At 39.0% G+C, this 27,253-nt stretch overlaps 2 protein-coding genes across 2 annotated transcripts in view; one reads left to right on the top strand and one right to left on the bottom strand.

Moving 5' to 3' along the window:
• ABL2 (ABL proto-oncogene 2, non-receptor tyrosine kinase) overlaps window positions 1-13,559 on the top strand; it is a 68,133-nt gene extending 54,574 nt beyond the window's left edge. Inside the window, exons 8-11 of the mRNA XM_026703311.2 lie at window positions 128-280; window positions 1,928-2,017; window positions 3,857-4,030; window positions 4,940-13,559. Coding sequence (XP_026559096.2) covers window positions 128-280; window positions 1,928-2,017; window positions 3,857-4,030; window positions 4,940-6,657 — 2,135 coding nt within the window. The 3' untranslated portion in view covers window positions 6,658-13,559. The remainder of the gene's footprint in view (window positions 1-127; window positions 281-1,927; window positions 2,018-3,856; window positions 4,031-4,939) is intronic.
• TOR3A (torsin family 3 member A) lies at window positions 11,650-26,897 on the bottom strand. Its single transcript, XM_026703312.2, has 6 exons — window positions 26,256-26,897; window positions 24,132-24,233; window positions 22,673-22,938; window positions 20,464-20,639; window positions 18,601-18,725; window positions 11,650-16,695 (listed from the first exon to the last, which is right to left on the bottom strand). The coding sequence occupies exons 1-6, from the start codon at window positions 26,512-26,514 to the stop codon at window positions 16,469-16,471; spliced, it is 1,155 nt and encodes a 384-aa protein (XP_026559097.1). The 5' UTR covers window positions 26,515-26,897; the 3' UTR covers window positions 11,650-16,468.
• Window positions 26,898-27,253: the final 356 nt, after the last annotated feature.

Below are 27,253 nucleotides of genomic sequence, written 5' to 3'. Positions count from 1 at the left end.
GTTACACGGGACTATTTTTATATTCTCCGGATAGTCTTTCTTTAGTTAAGAAGTTCAATATACCTTAGTAAGAACAGTCAGTGTCGTTTAAACAATGCAGCTTTAAACATTCTTGCTTAATTTGCAGCTTTTGGAGTTTTGCTGTGGGAGATTGCCACTTATGGAATGTCCCCCTATCCCGGCATTGACCTTTCTCAAGTTTATGATCTGTTGGAGAAAGGTTACAGGATGGAACAACCTGAAGGTTGCCCGCCAAAGGTCTATGAACTTATGAGAGCATGTGAGTACAATGCTCTGATTTTTATTTTACAGGCAAATTTAATTTGAATGTCAAAATGTGACTACAAAATTTAAAGAACTAATAAATAGCAAAACACACAAAAACAAGCATGAACTATTAAAATTAAAACTGCACCATAGTCAAAGGAGAGTAGCAGCCCCAGTGTAAAAACTAGAATTTTTTTTTTTAAAAATAGCCTCAGCCTATATTAAAAGCAGATTTTAATTTAGTATTTAAAAGGTTTTAGAATTGGGAAAATATTCCACACAATCCAGGTGCCCAATTTTTAATCCTACTTTAAATGGTAAAGAAATCTGGGTCACTCCTTGGATTAATATGCAGACATTTCATTTTATTTATTTATTAGATTTATACACCACCCATCTCATTGTTAAAGCGATTCTGGGTGCTGGAAATATATAACATGCCATTCTAAATATGTCAATCCATTAAGAAATTTTCTGTTAAAAATCAATGCTTTGAAGTAGACCTGGAAGTTAAAAAAATAAGCATTATCAATTTTATAGATCTACAGGTAGTCGTCGACTTACAACAATTCATTTACTGTTCAAAGTTACAACAGCACTGAAAAAAAGTGACTTATGACCATTTTTCACAGTTAACGACCTTTGACGCATCCCCGAGGTCATGTGATCAGAATTCAGATATTTATGGATGGTTCCAGTGCCCCACTTTTTGTGATCTTCTGACAATGGGAAAGCCAGACTCACTTAACAACTATGGTACTAACTTAAAAATTGTACTGTGATTTACTTAACAACTGTGGAAAGAAAGGTCGTAAAATGAGGCAAAACTCACTTAGCCACCAAAATTTTGAGATCAGTTGTGGTGGTAAGTCAAGGACTACCTGTATTTCATGCAATGATCTGTGCCAGCTGAAATTTTCAGAAATATTTATTCAAGATATTAAGTGGAATAAATACAACTTTTGAAGTAGAAAGGAATGATAATCCCAAGGTCTACCTTAAAAAACTAACTAGATAAAATAAGAGCACTAAAAACAGCAACAAGCCAGCTGGGAAGTTAAATATCATACTCTACAAATGGGAAAAAGGTCAAGTTAAAGAATCTGGATTATTTTGGTCAGAAAAAAAGACCAAAAAGTTGCGTTTAATTAGGTTATAAATGGTATTTGAGAGTTCTAAAATTTTTCAATTACCTATTTGCTGCTATTAGAAGAAATTTGTGAGGAGTCAAAGTAAATAAAGGCATATTTATTTGTCGTGTAGCAGTTCAGCATTGTTCTGGCCAGCAGCTTACTTGAGTTTAACCAAATATGTGGAGAATGGGTAACTGTTATTCATCATAAATAAATGGGACCTTCACCATCATGAATACCAGACATTGAAGATAAAGAAGATTTTTTAGTTTTAGGCCCTTTATCTGGCTGATCAATATTAGAAAGGGAATACCAGAATACACAGCTATATCAGGGTACTTCTTACATTCAGAAACGTTGGCAGTAATTTTAAGATATTTGAAAATAGAATGCAATAAACCATGATAAGAATCTTAAAAATATTGCCAGTGTTACAGTGGAAGACACTTTCGCTCCAGAATAGTGGGAATTAGATTGCTAACTCTAATGGAGATAGTAATTCCCTGCTGCTTTTTATTACATTGTAGGCTGGAAATGGAGTCCCCTAGATAGACCTTCATTTGCTGAAACTCACCAAGCTTTTGAAACCATGTTTCATGATTCTAGCATCTCTGAAGGTAAGGACCTATTTACTAACTAATTCTGAAATTTCTATTATATTTTTGAAATAAGCTTTTTTTTTTGCTTTCCCAAAGTAATCAAAATAATTCGAGTACCTTTTGTTAGGCTACTGGATTTCTACTATAAAACAATCTAGACAGTTGTCCAATTCAAACCTATACTAATTGTTAGAATTACATACCGTGGTTGAACAACTCTAAGGCTGTGAGTTATCCTCATTCTCACTTTCCTTTTAAGGTGCGAAGGAAGAGATTTTAAATCTTGTGTTTATTATTTTTCCTCATCTGTTAATTGTGGGGGGAAGAATATGCAAGCCAAAGCATGTATTCATTTATTCTAATAAGTATGCACTGTTTGCGTGTATTTCTTCCCAAAACATACAGTGTGCATCTGTGTTTTTTTTTAATCAACAATGATACAAAATAATTGAATTAATTTTCCTTGCAAACAGCTAGTTGTGCTCTAGTCCGCTTATTAATTTGAGAATAATGGTTTAAATTAGTCTTATAAAATTCTTTTTCCCTAGTTCAGAGCGATGAAACCATGGCCAAATGTTGCTGAATTACAAGCTGCAGCATTCTTTTTTATCCTTTCCTTTGCTGCTGTTTCAGTAGGGTAACATTTACAAAGAGCTTAGAAAAAGCTGTTGCCTAAACTTGTTGCAATCAGGATTTACACCTGGATATACAATTGAAATCATATTTTTCATCTTCAGATCACTTGACTCTGCTTGTCTAAATCTTTTGGCAGTATTTGGTACTATGTGGTACTTACTGGACCACTTTCTTTCTTTCTTTCTTTCTTTCTTTCTTTCTTTCTTTCTTTCTTTCTTTCTTTCTTTCTTTCTTTCTTTCTTTCTTTCTTTCTTTCTTTCTTTCTCTCTTTCTTTCTTTTTATACATACATACATACATACATACATACATTCATTTATATTCTGTCTCGATCAAATATTGATAGTTGAAGTAACTGTATTATGGTGGTTGTGTGGGAGGGTCCAATTATTACAGAATGGGTTCTTGTGCAATCCATCACATGCTGCTTCAGGGCTTGGTCTTATGCCTAATTGTGCCATTTATGCAGTATGAAATCTAGTTGTGCATCCCTATCTAGTCATATGGCAGTTGCAGGAGAAACCCTGATCCATCATTTGTTGGCAGTCAGGGCCTGGATGTGGAGCAACTGATTCAGACTCAGCCCTGGCAGGAGAGAGTGGGTATTCATTTAAAAACCCACCAAGTCTGTCATAATACATTGATTGTATCATTTTTGACTCTCAGTGAAATTGCTTCCCCATTGGGAGCAGACTTGCACTTTGGTGGTTCTCTTGAACTCATAGCTCCTGTTAGAACAGTAGGTGCACATTATAACCAGGAAAGTCTTTGTCCACTTTTGGTTATTGAACTGAATGTAGCCTTACCTCGATGGAGCACAGAAGATATCTTGCATATCTTCAAGACTCCTCCTCCTATATAAATCTGCCCATCAAATCTTGGGGCATGGGAAATGTATGCAAAAGATCCAAACTAAGGTATGGTGACAACGGTCCTCAAAATAAGTATTCTTTATAAGAGCACCACACCTCTGGAATAGGTTGCCCTCGAGGCAACATAACATTCCAAAACTTTGCTGTTTCAAAAGGCATTTGTTTCGCAAGCAACATTTAATCATTTCCATGGTTAATAATAAACTTTTGATTGCAGTCATGTACCATGTTGGTTTTGTTGTACACATTGTTGCACTGACTTCAGTTGATGTTCCTCTTGCTTAGATTTGGTTGACTGAATCAATCTGGTAATTAATGAATACAAATTATTTCATGCATGCTTATTACAGAAGTGGCAGAAGAACTTGGAAGGACCGCATCCTCTTCTTCAATAGTTCCATATTTGCCTCGGTTACCTATACTTCCTTCCAAGACTAGAACCTTAAAAAAACAAACAGAAAACAAAGAGAATATTGAAGGAGCACAGGAGATCATAGAGCACTCTGCATCCAGTTCTGCTCCAGGTATGTTTTTTGAGTGGTCCAGACTCAGGGATTCAGGTCCTGGTAAATAATGTTTCAAAGAAAGGGAAAGATTGGATTACAACTAAAATTGCAGCACATGATTTCTCATCTGCCCCCCCAAAAAATCTTGAAATCTAATGTGAAGGGTGCACCAATCTTCTGGAACAGGTTTAAATATCCATAAGTAATTAAAATGGGAGATTACATTTGGTCTGCTGGTGAATAGTCATAAAAAAGTAGATACATCCCTCTGTATTTATGGATGGTAGAGGAAGCAGAATATATGGCCAGCTATGTAGATTATATATTAGATCAGTTTGAATATGCGAGCTGCTAAATGAATCTGACTTCTGTATGAAAAATAATGTCATAGAAATATTCCCCCCCCCCCAAATCCAGTCAACTGTAGATTAACTGCTTTTCTTGCTAAGAATGCAGTAATAGCCATAATAAAACAGAAGAAATTTAAGCAATGTAATACAGAGAATTTACTCATTTGTGTAATATGCTAGGGAATATCTGAAATCAATATGACTGGAGTCAAGATAAGGAGAGAAAACTAGGAAATTAAAAGGAAGGAAAGGCTGTGCCAAATATCAGTGACGTGTCCATGATCATGTATCCTGATTACTGAGAGGAAAAAGAAGCATTTTAAATATGCTTTCCCTCACAGCAAAGAGCACAGACTCAAGTTTCCTAAGCCTTATCAATTCTTCTGCTTTTGCTGGGAAAAAAGGATAATTCTGCAGACCAGTCTTCTATTTCTTTTAAAAGTTAAATATCAGTATTTCTCTGATGAACAGCAAGGCTGTTTCCTCTCCTTTCACTGTGAAGGAGACACAAAGTTTCAATACTTAAACATGACCAATTAAAAAATGGAGCAGCAGACTTTTCTGTTCTTTTGTCTAGGTTTTATCAGAAGCACACAGCAGACCAGCGGATCCCCAGCACTACCTCGTAAACAGAGAGACAAGTCACCTAGTGGCCTGTTAGAAGATACTAGAGAAACTACCTTTACCAGAGACAGAAAAGGTGGTTTCTTTAGCTCGTTTATGAAAAAGAAAAATGCCCCTACGCCCCCCAAACGCAGCAGTTCCTTCCGTGAAATGGAAAACCAGGCTCATAAGAAGTATGAATTAACGGGTAATTTTTCCGGAGTTGGTCCATTGCAGCATATTGATGGATTTTCATTTACTCCGTCCCAGCCAGATGGAAATCTTTGCTTATCCAAGTGTTATATTGGGAGCTTTGCACAGCGGAACTTCTATGGGGAAGATGGGGGTGGCAGCAGCAGTGGGGGCACAAGCATTGGTAGTGGTTGGTCAGGCCTCACAGGCTTCTTTACACCTCGCCTGATTAAAAAGACATTTGGCTTACGAGCCGGGAGGCCCACTGGAGGTGATGAAGCTTCAAAACCTTTTCCCCGATCAAACTCCACATCTTCCATGTCTGCAGGTCTTCCTGAGCAGGAGAGAATGGCAATGACTCTTCCCCGAAATTGCCACAGGTCCAAAGTTCAGCTGGAAAGGACAGTATCCACTTCCTCCGAGCCCGAGGAGAACACAGACAAGTCCAATGATCTTCTCCCTAAAAAGGGTGAAGATATTCAAACGCTGACCAGAAGCCGACCAAAAACTAAACTGCTGCCGAGGGGTGCTACAGCTGTTCCTCTCAGGACTCCTTCTGTGGACACATCTGTTTCAGAGAAGGATTGTCACGGGCCAACAGCAGCAGCAAGCCTGAAAAGCAAAGAAAAAAACAGTGGGATACGACAAGGTTCAGTAGAAGGGGAAGAAAAACCAGGCTGGCCTTCTCCAGCCAAGGCTGCAGCAATACTTCCAACCACTCATAATCACAAAGTGCCCGTTCTTATCTCACCTACTCTGAAGCATACACCAGCTGAGGTGCAGCTCATTGGCACAGACTCTCAGGGGAATCGGTTCAAGCTCTTATCTGAGCATCAGGGCACTGCTTCTAGTGACAGGGATAGACCCAGACGGATAAAACCAAAGTGTGCTCCACCTCCGCCGCCGCCGCCGCCTCCACCACAAGCAGTCCTGAGGCTCCTTCATCAGCCTCCAGGCACCTCAGATACAGTAGAAGAGTTGGATAATGGAGCATTGGTACAGCACGGGCAAGATAGTGAGGGCAGCAAAAAGGTAACAGTGGCACCTACTGGTGGAAAAGCTGCAAGGCCAATCATGCCTCCACCTCAAGTGCCTTTGCCATTGTCTTCGTCACCTGCCAAAATGGCCAATGGCACAGCGGGAGCTAAAGTTGCTCTGAGAAAGACCAAGCAGACAGCTGAGAGAATCTCAGCAGACAAGATCAGCAAAGAGGCGCTTCTGGAATGTGCAGACCTCTTCTCCAGTGCCATTGCAGAGCCTACCACCAATAGCCAGCTGGTAGATACTGGGCACCAACTATTAGATTACTGTTCAGGTTATGTGGATTGCATCCCCCAAACACGCAACAAATTTGCCTTCCGGGAAGCCGTAAGCAAACTGGAACTTAGCCTGCAGGAACTGCAGGTGTCCTCGATGGCTGCTAATCTGTCTGGAGCAAATCCTGTACTTAATAACTTATTGTCTTGTGTACAAGAAATCAGTGATGTTGTTCAGAGGTAGCTACTGTCAAACCATCTGCTTAGGAGAGAAAAAAAAAGTTCACAAAATTGAGAGAAGAGTCAGAGTGACTTCTTCTAATCATTTTTTCCCTATGTTAATGTTTTGAAAGAAGAGACTGATACTTGAGTAAGTTTTATGTGAAGTACCTCAGATCATTGAGCTCACATGTTTACAGGTTCATCTCAGTACATGGGGCAGATAAGAGGGAAGCAAAGTTTCACAGGGGTTAGATGATTGCAGCTGAGATGGGCAAAATATTGGGAATTTGCCTTTGTGAGAAAATTGCAAAAATAGAGCTTGGGCTCTTGTTCACTTCTGGGAGGAAGGAGATTCCACGAAGGTACCCTTGATTTGATAAGGTGCTTTATTCTCTTTGATGCTTGTCCAGTTGATTAGAATTACTGGAAAAGAGATGAGGTTCTTTTTCTGCACTACTCTGTGTTTTAACTTTCTGAGGTCATATCAGAAAGGCTTAGAGGTGCCATTGGAAGTCAACTAGATCTTTCCAAGAAAGAGGATAATTTTGAGGGAAAGTCTTTTATATTTTTTAAAAAAAAAGATTGGCACTGTAGGATGTGTATGCACTAGCCTGTCTGGTAGACCTTCTGCAGTGCAATTGGTTGCTGTATTCGTAGATGCAAAAAACAAAAACAACAAAAGAGCTGGAATATGAAATGCATCCCCCTTTATCATCCCCATCTGATATTAGTCACTCATACGTTCACTCTTTCACAGCATGAATGTTAAATTGAATGACAATTTAAGCAGACTTGCCACTGGATTTCACACAATCACACTTTACACTCATACTGCAGTCTTCACCACGTGGGTAGCATAGCATGGTTAGCTAACCAATGGCAATCACTTGAGTTCTTTGGGGGGATAGCATGCCCAAGAAACTGTTAATTTATCTCTGGCATTGAACTTTGGTACAGTGGTGGCTTTGCTATCCCTTGAGGAGCCCTTTTGAATTAAAAACACTGCAGAATGTTGCTAGTGTTCTCTACATTCCTATTTTATTTACCTTAATGTCATTTCTTTTTGAGAGAACTAGAGACCTGAGGCCTTCATGTTTTCTAGTAGAACTATAAATTTGCTCTTGGAATACCAATTCAAGTGTATTGCTGATAGGGATTCTTTGTTTAGATTTTTGCTTTATTTGTAGTTTCAAGACACTGCCTGCACATGGATGCATTATAAGTGATTAGTCTGGATAAACATGCCGTCTCCCTTCAAGTAGTCCAGTTGCAAAACTCATCCTCTAAAGTCCACTTGCTATGGGACCACTAATTTCAAAAATCCACTGATGTTAAGTAAATGATATTGGGGTTTTTCTGTGATTACTGTGACTTTAAACTAGCATTTGCACAACACGTTTGCTTCTGAAAGGTAGAGAAATCAGGCTAAATGCTTCCACAAGGCCTATTTTTTTTTGTTTATGCCAGATCCCCTGAACTCATTCTGTTTATTGAAATTCTGCAACAAACTGTTGAACAATGGAGCTGTGGTTTCCCATTTTTTTTGTCAAGAAACAAAACAAGGAAGGTATAGGATATTTGATACTTGAAAGGCTTAATAGAAAGAAATCATGAAGACCCTGTTTGAAATGTCTTGGGAATCCTGATTCCCACCACATAACATGGTGGATACCGTTTTGTTCTCTGGAGCTGTTTAGCTACCATTAATTAGTTACGTTATGGCCTCAGTCACAAGTGGGTTATTCATTTCAGCCTTAAACCATACATAAATGGAAGAGTTTTTAGCCATATTGTGTGGAGAAGGAAATTGAAAGCACATTCATAGTAACTGAACATGCAACATTATTAGATGGGGAAAACCCACAGAATAAAAGCACATTTGGGTTCCATTTCTGATTCAGAATAATAAGGTCTTCACATAAGCAGGTTCTGCAATGCTTCGGATCCAAAGGGGGAAAATGCTAAAGAGCATCCAGAGCAACTCACATAGTATCTATTTGCAATTTGTCTTTTTTTCTTGGGATTGTGCGGTAGCTAACACTAGCATGCAGAGGTTTTAAGTAGTTTTCAATGGGTTCTATGGGACTGTTCCCCGTACCTGGAATCATTATTCCTATTTTGAATCCAAACTGCTGCACAGCTTTAGAGAACAGTACATGCTGCAGACGTCCAATGCACAATTTCTTTCATTTCTGAGCAAGAAAAAAATGGGTATCTATACCTGTGTCTACAATCCCCATTCTCATCATGCAGACACTTTTTTTTTCTTGATGGCTTTTCGAATTGGCCTCTGGTGCCCATTGCATCTTCCATTACTGTTCTGCTTTCCTGAGAGAATTCTGGATTTGAGTTATTCGGATATTATTTACATGTTGGACAGTGGTTTATATAATATGTTTACGTTCACCATATGCTGCTCTTAATACAAAATCTGTTTTAAAAATGCAAGGGCCTGGAACTTCATATATGCCTGGGATAATTTATAAAAATCTTCCCCTCACAGAATTCTAATTCTATTGTCACTGAAATTATCGCTCCAAAATAAATCAGCTTTGTTCTGGTAAGTAACAGGTAGCTTGAGATGGAGAAAATTTACTTCTCTGATATTGCGCATGTGTACACAAACACACACACACACACTACTGTTCATGTCTGCAAATTCCTTTTGCATCAGACTTAAAATCATCCTGATTGTCATAGAATTGTACATTATATCATTGATACAGTTTATTTAAACCATTGAGTCCAACCTCCAACAAATGTCTGCCCAGATTATACTAGATTTCCAGTGAAGGGAAACTACTATTTTACAATAACTGATTTGACTGTTGAACTGGTCCTCCTATTTGAAAATTATTCTAACATTCAGCAGGAATACGGCTTGTTGAAAATTAAGACCATTTTCCTGTGGCCTGGTATTTATTTCCTTCTGTGAGCCATCTTTTCTTAATATTGACTGGTTCCCTCAATCTCTCCTGTTGCACTTGATTTCCAGTCCCTGATCATCTTTGTTGCTTCTCTTTCTACTTGTTATGGTCATTTAAAATTTTCTTATAAGGGTAATGGTCTGAGGGAAATGGGTGATTAAGTGTGATATAAAATAAATACTAAGAACTGGAGTGGACATAATACTTAAGTTCAGTTCAGAACAGAATGGGACAATTACTTCCTGTGATTTGGAAAAGAAGGAATATATAGAACACCCTACTGTGCTTTTCTTCATAACAGCTCTGTGAGAAAAAGGGGGGCTAATAAAAGACTGGTCCAAAGCCACCAATGAGGCCAAAGTTGGACTTGACTCTAAGGTTTTCTTGCTCTGTCTCACCTGTCAACTAAGAGTGCGAATTCCTTTAACAACTGTTCCTTAGCTAGGTGAAATATAAACAATCTGTTCTTCATAATTGCTCAGGATGTATGCCCTCTTTGGACAAGACTGAATAAGAATCAAGCAGTCTTCACTGTTTTCATTGACCAGCTGACACATTGTAGCTGTACACATATGTTGAACCTCCTTTTGGAAGATTCTTAGGATTGTTTGTTTAACTTTGGCTCATTCTGAGTTTTAGTTTTCATTATGCCATCTCTACAAATCCAGGTAATCTGCAGATATTCTTCCTTGGTGATCTTCCCCCTTTCAAAACTTCTATATGTGCCCTTTTTATCATTGGATCTTTCTTAAGTTATTTTTGCAGACACATTGGTTTCTGCTAAAATTTTTCTCCTTTGTTTACTGTTCTGTTAGGGTTTCCTTGGGCACATTTTCTCATTAGCTTTTCCAGCAGTTCTACCTGCCACTGCACCTTTGTTAGTATCTTATTTTCATCAATTAGAAGCATTAATCTAAATTCATTTAGGGCCAAATTTCATGTACCTTTTAATTTTTTAATTGGTCATGTTTAAGTATTGAAAGTTTAAAACATTGCATGTTTATTGGTTTTTATGGTGAACCTTTTGGTGATTGTGTAAATACGAAATTATCATGGAATCTGTACACAATATATGCTAGTGAAAAAAATGAAAAGAATCACTTTTGCTTCATAGGCCAGACTGTACCAGGCTATGCATTAAGTTCAAGTGAAAAAAATGCAATTCATCAAAACTTACAGTTCTTGGCCCATGCTTCTTTGTTGAATTTTCGGTATAATGATGAACATATCCAAAATTTGGGAGAGTGAATCAAAGAAATCACCCCTTAAAAAGAGATAAGTGTAATGTGTGTGGGTATGGGATGGAAACTAATCAAGGGATCATTAGGGGACTCTGAATAATATCTGCTAGGCATTGAAAGCTTTAAAGCCATTGCCCCAAACTGGTATCTTCCAGAATCAGTAGTTGAATTTCAGCTGTCATACATCTTAGTATAATCCAACCTAAGATTTGAATGAAGGCTGTTTGAGATTGTACCGTACCTTGGATATGCAGAGAATTTTTTCTGGTTTTGCATGAGTTTCAGATTACCATTTTGATCTTTCTTGATAATGATAGGAAGATGTTCTCTTTTGCTCAAGAATGCCATAATTTCTTTTCAGACAATAATGCATAAACTTTGCCTTTATTACTTTTGTTGTTATAAATCTCTGCTTCGTGTCTTCTTTTATTGGTTACCTTGCTACAGTGAAGATAAGAGGGGCAGAACGGTATATTGTATATGCTGTTCTTGAAGCTGAGTAAGTCTAAACTGTAGTTCTAAACATGACAGGAATGCATTATCTGTTAATTTGCACCTTTGATAGAAGTTTCTACAGCCTATTTGGGGCAAAGGGATGATGTTAATAGTTAATGGAATCTTATGAGAGAACTCTGGTTTTAGTTGATGGAATAGTTTGTGTTCTATTGGTTCCTTGCTCAATTCAAAATGTTCCCAGGTTGCCTTGGAAACTGTAAGAACCGAATCAGTCCCATAATGTGAAATAGCGTTTTGGTATTATATACAATTCATTCAAAAATAATATTACTGTGCTCCTAATAGCAGAAATTCTAGAGCAGTGTGCTTGTACTATCATGTTTTTTAAAAAAATAATAATTGTAGTACTGTAGATTGATTGGCAAACTCCAGTTAATTCAAAATATAGTACAAAATATCAGGCTTCTCCAGCAAATTCATCTCAAACTAAAATCCATGCGCGGTCTTGAACAAATAGGAATTTCCTGAGCACATGGATTTGCAAAATAGTGAAAAATTATTTTTCCCCTGAGTAAGGAATATTAGATGCTCAAAAAATGGTTCTAATTTTGGGGAACTAAGGGCTCCTGTGAATGGAATAATGTTGCAGGAACAATTTGCAAGCTGTTAGAGGTAGGATTACTAAGGTAGTTGTGTCATGCAGGTTTTTTTAAAAAAATATAAACCTACAGATTTTTATTGTTTGATTTTCTCATTGCTCCTCTGTTCTTTTAGTGGTTTGCTGCTGAAATTTCACAGGACAGTTTTTAGGGAGTCAATAACCAAAAGAATTGTACGCTTACCCGAAGCTCTGCATTGAAAATTAACACTTTCAGCAACATTTTTGTTGATTCTCTAGTCTTAAAGCAGAATTGAAGATAAAACATTCATTCTCTAAGGAAGTTGTTCTGCTGAATAGCATATTATGACGCTATATGAGTAGAGATGCGAAGTCTAAAATTTCTATTTTAGAAGTATATATCATCAAAACTCTAAACATGGAAAACACAGATTTAAAACAGATTATTGTTTGGTCATTGTCTTCAAAGCTGGCTAAATAATGCTCTCAAATCCTTCTTGTTCAAAGTCCTTTTTTTTTTTGCCAAAAACAAGGGGAAAAAGTTTTTGCTTTCCACCTCATGAAAAAAAATTATTGCTAAATTATGAAGATACATTTCATACATGTTTTACATATTAAAGCTTGTCCAATCTTTGTGTTATTTCAGAATTAAGTATTGCTTAAAAATGGCCATCAATTTACAAAACTTTGTCACATGCTTCATTTCTTTCCCTCTATTTTTGATCTGAATGGAAGCGCAACCCCTTTTCCCTCATCTCAGTGCAATCTAGGAAAGGTTTTTATTGATTGATTTTGCTCATTTGCTAGAAGTTTTCCCAAGCAGCTACTGGACATCCCAATTTTAGACTGCATGGATCTTGGAACTATATTTAACTGAAAGGAAATGAGCCTTCATTTAAGATGACCCCTCTCCACAAAAGATTAAAGAGAAGTAGTCCTTCTCAATTACTCATTGCTCAGTCTCCTATTGATATATGATGAGCCCCTATATTAAAAATTAACTTGGAAACATCTAGTCTTTCTTTCAAGCAAATAGACTATTGGCTAGTCCCCTTTTCTGCTTCTTAATGGATGGCGTGCTTGTTTTAAAATACAGACTTAGGAAATGCTGAAATGACTAAAGCAATGACCATGATCAGACACCACTTTCTATTTTCCATTCACAGTACTGTATTAAGAGTTGCCTGTGCACAGTTGGTTCAAGTACAACTCTTGATGTGAAAATGTGGCCTTTTCCTCTAATCCAGAAAAGTGGCATATTAGGAATGTGTAATTTCTCTAAAGTTGCCTAGGACAAAAATGGCCAACGTTGTATGATGTGTAAGAGGTAGCTTTCCAGAGGGCGGGGGAGGGGGGGAATGGCTAAGGATTTTAATCAACCCAGCACTCTGTTAGTTGAATTCACTGAGGATTAAAATGGGTGAAACTGAAATGTGCGACTGACACAGAAAAACCCACACTACTAGTGTTGTCAAATGTTACTTTGTTTTTTGTTGTTGTTTGTAATATATTTGGTTTTTTTCTAATTTAAATTTTCACTATTTCCTGACTGTGAACTGCAAACAGTGTTAACTTGATGTAAGTAAGGCCCTTGGAGGCATTGCCTCTGCCTGTTCCAGAGATTTTTGCCAATTTGCATTTTGTTTTAAATAAAAATTGCAATATTTTATTGGCAATTAAATTTCAGGATATGTTACTTTCTTTTACGGCAAAGTGACTGAGTGAATAATGAAATTAAAAGAAAAACATGCAGTTATATACATAAAAGGTTAAAAAAGGAACTGGTTTGGCATTTCACACTTACATGTATGATGACTTGAACATGTGAAAGCTGTCACAAATGATTTATTATCGGTCAGAATTCAAGGAACTCACTAGTTTTCTGTGGAAATCATCCACAGAGTTTACCAGCACACATTCAGATGCTGAAATGTTGTACACAAATGGGAATGGTTCTGGTGAAACTGCTAACACAAGACAGATTCATATTTCAAAGCACATTTTGTTCTGCACTGTATACCTTCTGCTTCTTCACCCCAGTCACAGGTTACAAATGTTACATCATTTAGCAAACTAACCTAGACAGTAAATACAATCTTGCCGTCATTTGGCTAGCAAATCAAATGTCAACAATTTGTGTAATACCTTTTCGGTTAGGCACGATGTTCTGCTCAGCTTTTGTAACAAGCCACTCTGAAAATTAAATGGAAGGTTTAGGTCTATGTGCTTCCGTTCACAGGATGTATAGGAGAAGAAATGGGGCATGACTGTCTGGCACACATAATACACAACTGCTTGCCTATCTGCAGATCTTAAATTATTCCCTATCTTGGACTATAGGTAGTCCTTGTTTAAAAGACATCATAATTGGGATTGTCGTCTCAGCACTACATGATTGTAACTGTGCCCGTGATTGTTGTTCAGTTTCCCTTTTCTCTTTTGGAATACTCACCCAAAGGTGTGAGGCTGGGATAATTAGCAAGAAGGGGATTAATGTTTGTATTTACATTTATTGGAGAGGAAGGGATTACAAGAGAGTAAGCAGGTACACAATGAAAAATACACATGGAAAGAAGTACACCAGCACCAGCTATTTGCCTAGCTTACTTGTGGCTTTGAGCCCCCAGCAGCACAGGAGACAACAAAAGCCAAACATGTGAAAGTAACTAAATACTTATCAGTTGCAGGCAGGGTTGCCAGATTGCAGTTTGGTTCTGCGGCCAAACTCAAGTCAAAACAAATTATTTTTTGCGCATGCACGAGGGAAGGAGAGCGCCAGAGGACGCGCTTGTCCTCCTTTTGCTCATGGTGATGCGCATGTGCGAGGGAAGGGGAGCTCGGGATGGGTGGGGAAGCCGAGGGGCGTGGTGTTGGAACAAGCCATAATAGGAATGGGTGTGGTGTTGGAGGAGCCGCCGCCCCTGCTTGGGTCACAGGCGGGAAGGGGGCGTGGCCGGGTGCCAAGGTCCCGAAGGGGTGTGTGACCGGAGTTGAGAGGAAGCGGGCGTGTCGGAGAACTGAGAGGACGCACTTGTCCTTTTGCTCATGGTGACACGCATGCTCGAGGGAAGGAGAAATCTGGCCAATTTCACGGCCAAGCAACTTTCGTACGGCCAAATTTCGGCCAAATAAATTTGGCCAGAGACATCATTTTTTTTCACGGCCAAGCAGATAGAAATACGGCCAGATTTCTCAAATTTGGCCAGAAAAATGGCCAGATGGCAACCCTGGTTGCAGGTATCAGCTAAAAACTGGCTAATTAAAATCATAGATCTTGGCATCTTAACTTGCTGGTAGCATTTTTGAGAAGAAAACACTGTGATAGAAAGTTCAAGAAAAGATCACTAGTTTTAAGTGGGGTTAGTGGTGATGGGAAGCTCAAGCACAGGGCATGTACTGACTGTAATGGCAAATGTGTCTGACAGTTACTTTGTCATCATCTTCATAATCTTGAGGTAGTTGCTAAATGAGATCTACCTGTATTTTACATTTGTGAAGCATTAACACTAAAATGTGAGAACAAAAAAACCCAATTTCTATCATTTGCCCTAAAATCTATAACATTTATTCTTCTAAATTGGGATTGAACTAGGATCAGATGCTGGGGACACCTATGTTGCTGCAAAGTCACTTTGGTCTTCCCCATATGGTTCAATTTTGCACAAGGTTTGTGTATTTTTCGAAACTTAAATTCCGTGTTCAGTCAGTCTGTGTACATACATAGCTCTTACAAATTGAGTATATCTGGCTAGCTAAATCTGTGTATATTTATTCTGACAAAGCTAGTGGCCTGCTATGAATGCCAAACTTCAATATCCCACAAAAGCAACCCTCCATTCAACATTTTAATCTACAAAGACAACGGAAGTGCAATACCAGCAAATAGTGGTTTATACAAGGAGTACTTTTATCACACAGAACTGGAACCTTATTGCTCAATTTCAGTGCTGGACTGGAAGTATATAGTTTGTCCTGTTGTAAAAGTTATAATAAAAAGAATGGCACATATTTTGTCTTTTGATATGTATATTCATGTGAAATATTTAGATAGAAAGATATTAAATATATATAAAATGAAGATTGACACCAGGCCACTAATAAAGGACAAAATATTTCCTCCATACCTTAATTCGACACAAGGATTGTGGAAGAGGTAGATTTCATTGTAAGGGAATATGATCGCTCCTTGCCCAGCCACTGCACTAAGAATGCAGACTAAGAATTTGTTTGATTCAAATCATTGTTAGCTATCTAAGACCTGGAATAAAATTAAGTCAGCCTCACATATCTTCTCTCCAAGCTGTCTTAAAAACCCACTCAATATAATGGATAACAATATGACCCAAAGGCATCATTTGTAACCAGTACTGGAAAAATACTCTGGATATATTACTATTTCAGTCAAACCATTTCATGTAGATTAGATATCCGCAATGGAGTTTTCTTACCTTTTTTAGCTGAGCAACCCCAATAATATGGAGAACACAGGTAATATTACACTAGTTAGCGTAATAAATAAAATATATGTCCCTTGTATAAGATAAGAGAAACTCACTTTCAATCTTCACCTTCCCCCTGTCAAAGAAGAAACTAGTTTATACGCTGAGATACTGATTTGCAACCTTGAGCAGAAAATAATTTATTCCCCTTGGGAGCAAATATTGTCCTTGCAACCTCATCTAGCATCTCTTCAGTGAACTGTAGATCTCGAGCAAGAAAAGCATCCCGAGCACACAGCTTCACATGGTGATATTCCAGAGGCAGGAAAGGGACCAGAAAGTCTATGAGGTTCTTCTGAAGAAGAAAGTTGTGGGTGTCTGGGGAAAAAAAAGGCACAATTCAATATCTGGTATCTCCTGCTTCTTCATTATTGACCAGGGTAGACAGTAACTAGTTACTTGGCATTACCGGGAAGACCAAAAAGAGTTTATAGTATCTTTGATACATATGGCATATTTTAAGATAATATCAGCAACAGTGAAAAATCTTATGTTGCAAGATCCATTCTGGATTGGTCACTGGGACCAAGAGGTTTAGTCTTCTGAGCTTTCACTCATGCTGGAGCCCATCCTCGGGGACTTCTCTCTTTGTGCTTTGGGTTATTCTATGCCTTCCTATTGGTTGATTGGTGGGTTGATGGCCAGTGATTGGCTATTTTTTCCTTGTACTGCCAAGTCCCCAGTACCTGGTAAGCTGGCGGCAAATCAGAACTCCTCATTAACTGACAAGGGGGCCGTTTCCCAGGCTTCAATCATTTCCCTGGCGCTCTCTACCTGCACAGCCAAAGATCTTAATAGCTGTGAAATTGAGTGTATGTCTTGGTTCATTGCAATGTGAGGCTACCAATGAGTTTGGATCTCTGACTGCTTGCTTGTGTTCTTGTAATCTGGTGGTTAGCTTCTTCCCCATCTGTCCTACACAGTCAAAGGGGCAATCCATGCAAGGGACCTGGTAGATTATATTAGAAGTAACTCCCACCTCCGAGTGATCTTTGCAATGCATGATTTATGGTAGCCTCTGGGCAGTGCGCGATACTCACTTGCAGACGTCAGAAGCTGCATTCTTTTTTTGATGTATGGCAGGGTGTGCTACATACAATAGTTGGTCTCATACCTTCTTTCTTCATTTCTCTTTCTTGCGTGTTATGCAGGCATTTTGTAATAAATGCTTGTGGGTACCCATTCTGCTGAATTATTTACATAGGTAACTTACCTCCCGTTATTTAGCTTGCTGGGTCATACAGAGGGTTCTCATCTTGCCATATAGTGTTCTGATGCAACTCTTTGTGTGACAGTGGATAATTACTAGTAACTAGTAGACTTAAATCATCCTCCTACCCCCTCAACTGGACAAAAGCAAACTGAAAACTTTCTGGCAGACTAACCAAGGTTGGAGCCACTGCAGTAGAATTTATGGAAGGGGCTTACTCTGCCTCTTATCTTGCAGAGTAAAACACACAAGGAAATGGAAATGGAGTATCTAGAAAAACTCCTGTTTCCAGGGATATTTTGGGATTTCATCCCATTCCTACAGACAGTTGACAGGGTTAATCTTCTCTCATTTCAGTCTGGAAGACCTGGCTAAGCAAAAACTGTTCCACTGATCATGTGTACCTGTTCATAAAAACCCACTTTCTCCTCCTTTGATTCAGCTAAGCTAAGGAATGAAAAAGGGGCCCATTCATTTACCAAGCTACAATGAAGGTATCGCTAGATTCGGCAGATACCACCTGTTTATAGATGTTACTGTTATCATTTTAATGTTACTGCATTTCATTTCCCTCTGACCTCAAAATTTAGGTCTCTTTCCCACTAACATCTCTGTTTACATTTGCAAGAGTAGATGAATAGATACCTAGTTCATAAAAGCTTATGTCATGAAACATGATATTAAGATGCTGTAATATTTCCTTTTAGACCAAACATGCCTATTAAACTGCAGGTGAGAAGGGAAATTTCAAACATTTGAAGAAAAATAAAACCTGGCTTGCCACAATATGTGTTAACAGATCCCTCCAATTATTGCTTGTGGTCATATTATTCATTCCATTAGAATGGTGAAAATTAACACATTTTTTAAAAGCACTGATATGATTTGTGTATGGGCAAATAGTACTCCACATTTGCCTTTGATCAATATCTTGCAAAAGACAAAAAAATTGCATTACTACCCGAGTTAGAACTTCAGTGGCAGTAAAGACTTGAGAACAAACAGCAACTTACCTGGGGCATCCAGCAGGTCCCTCCGCAGGAGTTGTTCTAAATATTCCATGGTGATCTCCTCCCTAGCTTGACCAGCTTGCCAGAAATCCAGGGCCACCTTATTGATGATGTTTCCACCAGTGTTACTGGGTACAAAAAAAAGAATATTACAGATAGTCCTCAACTTACAACCATTCATTTAGTGATTGTTCGACATTATAACAGTATTGAAACAAAGTGACTTGCAACCATTTTTCACACTTGCAACTGCTGCACGTCCCCCACGGGATCAACATTTGGACACTTGACCACTGGCATGTACTTAAGATGGTTGCCGTGTCCTGGGTTCATGTGATCACCTTTGGGGATTTTCTGACAAGCAAAGTCAACGAGGAAGCCAGTTCCACCAACATTTGTGTTACTAACAGTGAATTGTGGCAAGAAAGGTTGTAAAATGGAGCAACACTGTCTTGCTTAGCAGTGTAAATGTTTGGCTCAATTGTGATCGTAAGTCGAAAACTCATCTCATTGACCAACAGAATTTAGCAGTTGCAGCAAAATATAACCTTAATACATAAGCTGCCTTGTCCTGTATTCACAATAATATCACAGGGCAAAGTTGTTAGTCGAAAGTCCTGAGGGTGAAACTTTCTCATTTCTACTCATACATTAAATCAGTCTGAATTCACTTGAATTTCCCAGAATGGATTGTGGTGGAATGTAAGGACAGGCAATCTTTCTGTAATCATATGTGCATTTTTACCTCCTGTTTTATGGAATGAGATTAAGATGTGGAGCATGATTTCTTTACCCATTTCTTTTTTGTCCTACTCTTTTGGGAGAGTATTATTATTATAGTGGAATAGGTAGACTGAGAAAAAGAAAGACTTGTTGTAAGACATCTAGTGCATTAATAGCATTCATGTTTGTTGTCTTCCCTCTAAAGAGGATTTTCAGTAAGGGATTTGGTTCACTTAGGTAAATCCCTAGCCTCTTAAGTAAAAAGCAATTGGGCTTTAGGCAAATTTTGGTCCCAGTAAATAAAAAAGAAAGAAATTGGCACAAATCTTACTGGTTTCAAAGATCCAGTGCAAGAAATATAGGTAGCAAGGTACAGGTACAAGGTATAGGTACAGTGGTACCTTGGTACTCAACTGCTTTAAAATTCATTGAATTTGGTACTCAAGGCATTTTGATGTATAAATTTTGTCCCGGTATTCATCAGGTACTCAACACACAAGCGAAATTTGTCAATGTCTGATGCCTTATGACATTGTTCCTAATGGGAAAGCTCTGATACTCATCATTTTTTATATTCGTTGTGCTTCCAAGAACCAATTAAGAATGAGTGCTGAGGTACCACTGTATTTGCTTTTCAAACTCAATTATCATTATCAACAGACCAGCTGTTAATAAAGGTAGATGAGATTTTAATTAAAGATTCAAAGCTGCTTCTTAGATGTTAGGCAAGGTATTTTTAAGAACATGAGTCTTTCTTCTCTAAAGGGTATCCTTGAATATCAGCAACATTGTCAATAGTAGGGTCAGAGAATAAAATAATCATCCCCTGTATGTTTCTGTACTTGCACTATACAGAATTCGTAAAAGGACAGAAATAAATCTTATTGCTTTTGCAAAGTTCAGCTTTTCGGCGAGGCCAAAAGAAAGTGCAACTCGGGATCTGTTAATGGAAGTGGCAAGAAAGTTTCAGGAAGAGCTTTTTAATAAACTTGTGGAAGTCTTGATATGTTTCTAGATTTTTCTACCTCATTTTTTTTACCCTGGATTACTCCTCAATATTAAAAGCTCAGACTTTTAATATTCTGAAAAGTCCCCAGAAAATATGACTTAGGATTTGTTTCTTATACTCAAAACAAAAATTACCTCAGGAATAAGAAGATTGACTGCCGGTAATCAACCTCGTCAGTGTTGCCATTGTGACCCACATATGGTTCGAGGGCCTTGAGGAGAACAGGATGAAGCTTCTCTGCTTCATCAAAGATGAACAAGGATTGTTCACAGAGTCCGACTGTCTCGGTGATTTGTTTTGTTAGCTCAACCTGAGTGAACAGGGAAAATAGGCACGAATGATTAAATTGGCATAAATAAAATTGGTGTAGACAGAGATTTATTTGTGGCCTTGTATCCCCTCTTTTAGAATTGATGCTTATTAAGTAGCCTTAATAACCTTTAAAAGCAATCTCTAAAACATCAAGAAAAATGAAGTCAATATGAAATTATCAACAAAATCCAAAAGTTTTTTTCATTTAAAAATCCTTGTTTGTATGCTATGAGTGAGGGAACCAGAAATATTTTCCAAGGGAGAATGATCTAAAGGTCTGTGATTCCCACCAAAAAGGTTTTTATAATTGCCTGACAAAGCACATTTCTGGGAGCAGATATGGGACAACCCAAAGAAGTACAATAAGAATGCAGCCTGGCTAAAGGAGGTGGTTAAGAATTTTTTAAAAAAGATATTGAAATGAAAGACTTTGTAACCACAGAAGATATAGCAGGGAAAAGGGTAAGGAAGATCAAGAATTGATCAGGACCAGGTGAAGATGAATTGCTATAGCTTTTGGTTGAAACATGATTGGTCTGCATTCACTCATTGCCAAGCAGTTCAACAATATACTACAAGGTGAAATTAAAGAATGGCTAACTTCTGGCAAAACCTACCTGATAATGAAAGATTCAACAAAAGGGGCAACACCTGGCAACTACAAGCCATTTACTGACTTACTAACAACTTTCAAACTGTCGATGAAGGTTCTCAGTCATCCCAATAAAGTTGTCTGGAAGCTAAGTCATGGCAACTGGGCTTCTTTTCTTTTTTTAGCTTGAAATACTGAGCTCCTTGGATAAACATTGGAAGAGTATTTGAGGCGAGTGAAGGTGATGCCATAATGCAGAGTTCTGTAACATTTTCGGCTTTGCGGAATGGCAGGAGTGGTTGGGAGAGGGGATGGTTCCGTGCGAGAAGTAGGCACATGCACAACTCCATTTGTGTGAGTGATGGGCATTCAACCGCCACTTGTGCAAATGGAGTGCGTGTGCACACCATGTGCATACACGCTCACCCACCACTTCTGCAGCCTGATTACGAACGACTCAAGGCCGGAGCAGGCCACAGCCCAGGGGTTGGGGACCCTTGCCATAAAGTCATAGTCATTCACACTCATTCATAGTATGCCATAAAGGCTTTCTGAATGTTGGAGAAACTAAACTGATCCTCAAGAAAGACTAACTGAAGGATAGAAAAGAAACATGGCATGGCAAAGGATTATAAAACCAGTAAACAAAAACGTAGCAGTCTAAGCAGATAGCAAAACTGCAAAACTTGGCAATGGCTAAGAGCAGGAACAATATTATTAATATTAATATGATTAAACACTATCTTTCTATCCCAGATCCTTGGTTAGAACTCAAGAAGTGGACAAAAATGCCAAATCCAGTTTAAAGATCTTGCCAACTGCACAGCCAATCATATTAAAATTTTATGCCACCTAACTCTGGATGTTATTCATATTAATAGGTGCCCATAATTCAGCTTACTCACCTAGACTTTTAAACTTTGACTTGCTTTTGAGCATCAGTGATATTGTCTTTACTGTTTTGTATCCTGGACCAAAATAAATATTCTGTGTACTTTGATCTAGTCTCGTCAAGCTACATCGTTTTGTTTGGATCCCTAAGGACAGGCCACTGCCCATGTGCCCTTTGCTAGAGAGAGACCACGCAGCAGGATTAACCCAAACAGATCTTTGGCTATAGGAAGATTCACATGAATATAGCCAATTTTTAAGTTAATTAGCCAATCCAGGATTTTTTAAAACCAGTGATCTACAATAGCCCATTGAATGACAATCAAGGCAACTTGTGTGGATATGTGGCATGACGTGTACAGATTTCACTAATGTTGTGTTCCCTAAACATCCAGGAATTCTAAAGTTCCTTGTTTTGTACATCTTCCAAGATAAAATAATTCATCCATGGACCTTCTGCATGCCTGACTTCTAAGTAGAAGCCTCTCCCTAAAACTGCACTATACTTAACACACACATAGACACACAATATGCAAATATTCTCTCACCTTGTAAAGGTCCATGTAATTGAGATGAGGGAAATGAAGTACTGAGATAAAATTTTTAACACAGTCGCTTTTTAGGCCATCTCGATAAAGATGTTCTGCCATTAAACGAGCTACAAAGTTCTTGCCAGTACCAGACCAGCCATGAAAAGAAAGAGTTAGTGCTTTTTCGGGCTGTCGTTTTTCCAAGAAACCCCGAATGGCTTTCAGGACAATTTTTTTTGCCAAATGTTGGCCATGGAGTCGTTTGCTCAGAACCAGTTCCAAGCCTGTGGGAAAGAAAAAGAGGGTGTTACTTGGAAACTGCATAAGCCTTACATTGCTAGAAATCAGGATTCTCAAGATCATGTTAGAATTTTCTTGAGCTCAAATTGTCAAACATAAAAGCAAATAAAAGTGAAACCACAAGTTGTAGCCTTGGCTCCAAAATCCACTTGTCATCCACTTACTCAGGGGTCCTCAAACATGACAGCTTTAAGACTTGTGGACTTCAACTCCCAGAATTCTTCCTCCAGTCATGTTAGCTCAGGAATTCTGGGAATTGAAGTCTAACAAACCCTAAACTTGCCAAGTTTGAAGACCCTTGATCTTACTGTTCTTTCTTTATGTAAACAAGTACTTCTTGTAGCTGTGCAAGAAGATATGCTTAATGTGGGTGGGAAATCTCTAATGGTTCTTCAGAAAAGAAAGATTTCTCATAACTGCGTTTGATAGTACATATTCTCTATGTAAATTCTTATCTCTTATCTCTGTTCCTCTGCTTCAGCAGGTAACTTGGAAAACATGACAAAACCTGCAGAATTAATCCAGACTGAAAATAGTCAACAAAAAATATTTCCGAAAGTAGAGAAGTTTCTATTAAAGGTGACAATTGTAATTTGAGCAAAATAGCTATTTTCTCATGTCCCAGAGCACAAAAGCCATCAAAGATTGGAGAAGCAAATGTACAGAGCACTTGTGGGTGATCTCAAGTCCTCTCCTTATCAGGAGAGGAATTATGAAGAACCAATATAGCTGCTTTTAGCAGAATCATCTTCTGTTCACCATTTCTTCCCAATTAATTTGATCAAATATGTATTCAGTCTCAGTGCTTCAATCATTAGTTTATAATGGAAAGAATTGGTCCCCATGTCAAATAAAAAAGGAACAGTGCAACTTTACTGTGTTGGAATTAAAGGGAAAGATTTTGGTTTTATAGCTTTGTCATTCCCCAGAAAGATATAGTATTTATTATACTAAAAGAGATGCAGTTAGGAAAAGAGCATTGAGTACTATAATTTATTTTTTAATAAAACAAAATATACACCGCTTAAAACAAAGCTAATTAGCCTTTAAGCCAAATTAAAGCTGTATAGCATCAAATTTCTAGATTTCAGAAGCATAAATGTTGAACTTGGGTAATGCAGTATTTTTAATATAGAGGAGGGAAGGAATTAAAATAAGAAGAAAGCCAAGTCTTTACCTGTGATATTGTTGACCACTCTGCAGTCTCCTGTTGGGCAGCACCTGCCAAAGCCACAGTACCAGGTAGAGACTAATTCTGTCACCATGGGTAACTTCCAATCTAAAAGGTAAGAACATCAGATTGGGGGAAAAAAAGTGAATTGCTACTCGGCAATTGGCTGGAAGAAACTTCTACCTTGTTCCTCATCCTCAGTCTGTTTTACAAATCTTGCTGTTAGCTGTGATATTTTCATTGCACCTGATGAAAAAACATTCATTTGCCCAAAGTAACCAATACTGCACAGCAACTTTTTCTCTTGTCATTTCTGCTGCAAGTGCAATAGCAGCTTTTTCTATACTATTCTTCTCTTACAAGGGTAATTCCACTTTTCAGAGCTTACTATTACTTTTAGTACTGATCTAAATCAGCCAGTCTGGGATAGCCAGTTGAAAGAACACATGGATTTCAGTACACAGATGCAAAGATACAAGAAACCCAACAAGAAACCCAAGCCTGTGTCTCTCCGATGATCCCTTTTCTGTTCTTTCACCCACAGTGAAGCAATTGTAGAAGTGAGCAAACAACATCCATTTGTTCTAGAAAAGTTTTTGTCAATTTTGACACCTTTATGAGACAGGGACGTCAACTCCTAGAATTCCCTGGCCAGCATCCTGAAGTCCATACCTGTTAAAGTTGCCAAACTGAGAAACAGTTCTAGAAGGAAGGAAATGGTTAAGTCTTGGATGGATAACATTTTGCTGAAAATAAGAAGCCACACATGGAAAGTTCCCACTACTGTAATCAGAAGAGATTGGAATTGGATCAGTCCTTCTCCCATTCAGGGAGGGTGGGGTGGAGAATGAGAGGGAGGGAGAGAGGGAGATTTATGCCCTGTTGGGATTTGAATTTGAGCTTGTATTCTGCTTGGTTGTCAGATTCCCATGGGGCCATGCAGGCTCCATGGGGCCATGTAGGCTGTCCTGAGTTCCAGGTTTGGCTGAGCCTTGCTGGATGATGTAATGAAAGGGCTTTGCACTTTCTATAATGCAAGGGGTCTTCAAACTTGACAGCTTTAAGACTTGTGGACTTCAAGTCCCAGAATTCCTCCTCCAGTCATGTTAGCTCAGGAATTCTGGGAGTTGAAGTCCACAAGTCTTAAACTTGCCAAGTTTGAAGACCCTAGCTAATGGGTCTGCCTGAAGGAGGTAGGCCTTTGTTATGCAGAATAGACTGTAAATGGGCCATTAAGGCCTGGGCCAAAGGTGGGAGGTGGGGTGGCTGAATTTCTGCCTCTCTGAGTTTCTACTTCTTTTAGGGGAAATATTCTGCCTTTTTAATATATCCTAAAATATTTCATTTTTCTAGGAGAGGGGTGGGTTTTAACTTCCAACACTCTTGAGGATTTTTTTTTTCATTACCCGTGGTGTGTGGTTCTTCTGATAGGCTCTTCTTCTCAGTCACCATAGGATTTTACTTTCTTATTCTGCTGTACATGTAAAATTGTTTTTGCTTTACAGAGAACAATACTCTAACAGGGCAATGGATTTTTGCTACTTTGATTGTAAAGTTCGACATTTTACTTCTACAATTGTCTCAGAGCAATATGAAACCTATTCCAAAATACCTAGATAAACCAGCATAAAAATCATTTATTAAACCTATCTATAGTGTGGTGTTAGTAAAAACTTGTGGGAATTGGGAGCATTTTTTTACTTTATCCTTTAATCAATTTATTTGGGCATTTCTTAGAAGAAGGGAGCAATATCCGACCGAATCCCCAAGCTTTAAAACAGGGGTTCCCAAACTTGGCGACTTTAAGACTTGTGGACTTCCAACTCCCAGAGCTGGCTGGAGAATTCTGGGAGTTGAAGTCCACAAGTCTTAAAGTTGCCAAGTTTGGAAACCTCTGCTTTAAAATATCAATGTAAAACGGAATTATTTCTACGCCCGCTTGTTCTGTAATAGCACGTTCAGAATATGCTTAGAAATTATGTTCAAAGCCTGCACTTCCGCGTCCTTTCTGCCATAGAGCCCACGGTAAGAATTCTGGGAGTTTGAAGGCTGCAAGGGCGAATTCGGGCGGCCATTCGCGAATGAGAAAGGCAGCAAAGCGCCAGGGGGGAAACCCCGCGGGGACCCTACCGTGCTGTCCCAGGATGCCTCTGCTGCCTTCCTCCTCTTCCTCGCAGCCTTCCTGCCACAACTGGCAAGCCAGCGAATGCCAGTACCGGTGGGAAACGTCCCGCACGGCCCCGAGCTGCTTCTGCAAATGCTCGTACTGCTGGCGGCTCAGGAAATCCGCGCTGCCAGCCTCTTCCTCGCGGTCCTTACTCGCTTGCGCCTGTGCCCCCATCAACTGCAACGCGAAACAGACACAGAGCAGACCAGTCCGGCGCCCCATGGCCGTCTGCGGAAGGAGGAAGTCGGAGCTAGGGCACCGGACTGTCTGTATCGCTGGGCAGCCGAGACCGAGCCCAGCTTCTGCAATGCCTTGAGAACTGATCTCATTTCCCTTTTAGCTATCGGGACTGTTTCCTCCTTGCCCCAGAGGTTGAAGGTGCGCTAAAAGCCTCTCGCAAGTCTGTTTTGAACAGAGGTCCCCTGGCTTTTGCAATCCAGTTCGTGTAGTTTGGCTTCGCTTCCTTCGGAATAAATTGATTGAGAAAGAATAAATAGACTTCTCCCCCGTGCTCGTTGATTTCGTCTAGTTGGAAAGGTCTCGTTGACCTACCCTCTCCGGGGAAGGGGGAAAGGCCATCGGGGACAACTGCAATAGTGCTGTCTGGTGTTTTCCGTGGGTAGAAGGTAGACTATGCTGGGATCATCGGCTCTATCACTTGCAAGCTTTCTCATTTTGGGCGATCGCAACGAAATAATCGCCCCTGCGCTGAAGTGAAGGGGAGGCTTAACGAGGCCATCTGGTAACATAGAAGGCATATAGAACATAGAATAGAATTGGAAGGGATCTTGGATGTCATCTAGTGTAAACCCCTGCTCGAGCAGGAGGGTCTATTCCAAATATTAGCCTCTACCTAGGATCGAACTCACATCACCCTCCTGATTGTGAGGCGAGAGCACTGGACTATGTGACTATGAGGTGCGCCTAGCCAGGGATCGGTTGCCCTTGTAATTTTTCTTCC

This window comes from Pseudonaja textilis, chromosome 3 (genome assembly GCF_049901715.1).
Source record: "Pseudonaja textilis isolate UNSWEBS1 chromosome 3, rPseTex1.2, whole genome shotgun sequence".
NCBI lineage: Eukaryota > Metazoa > Chordata > Lepidosauria > Squamata > Elapidae > Pseudonaja > Pseudonaja textilis.
The sequence above is the reverse complement of the archived record's forward strand: the minus strand, read 5'-3'. Positions and strand labels throughout refer to the sequence as shown.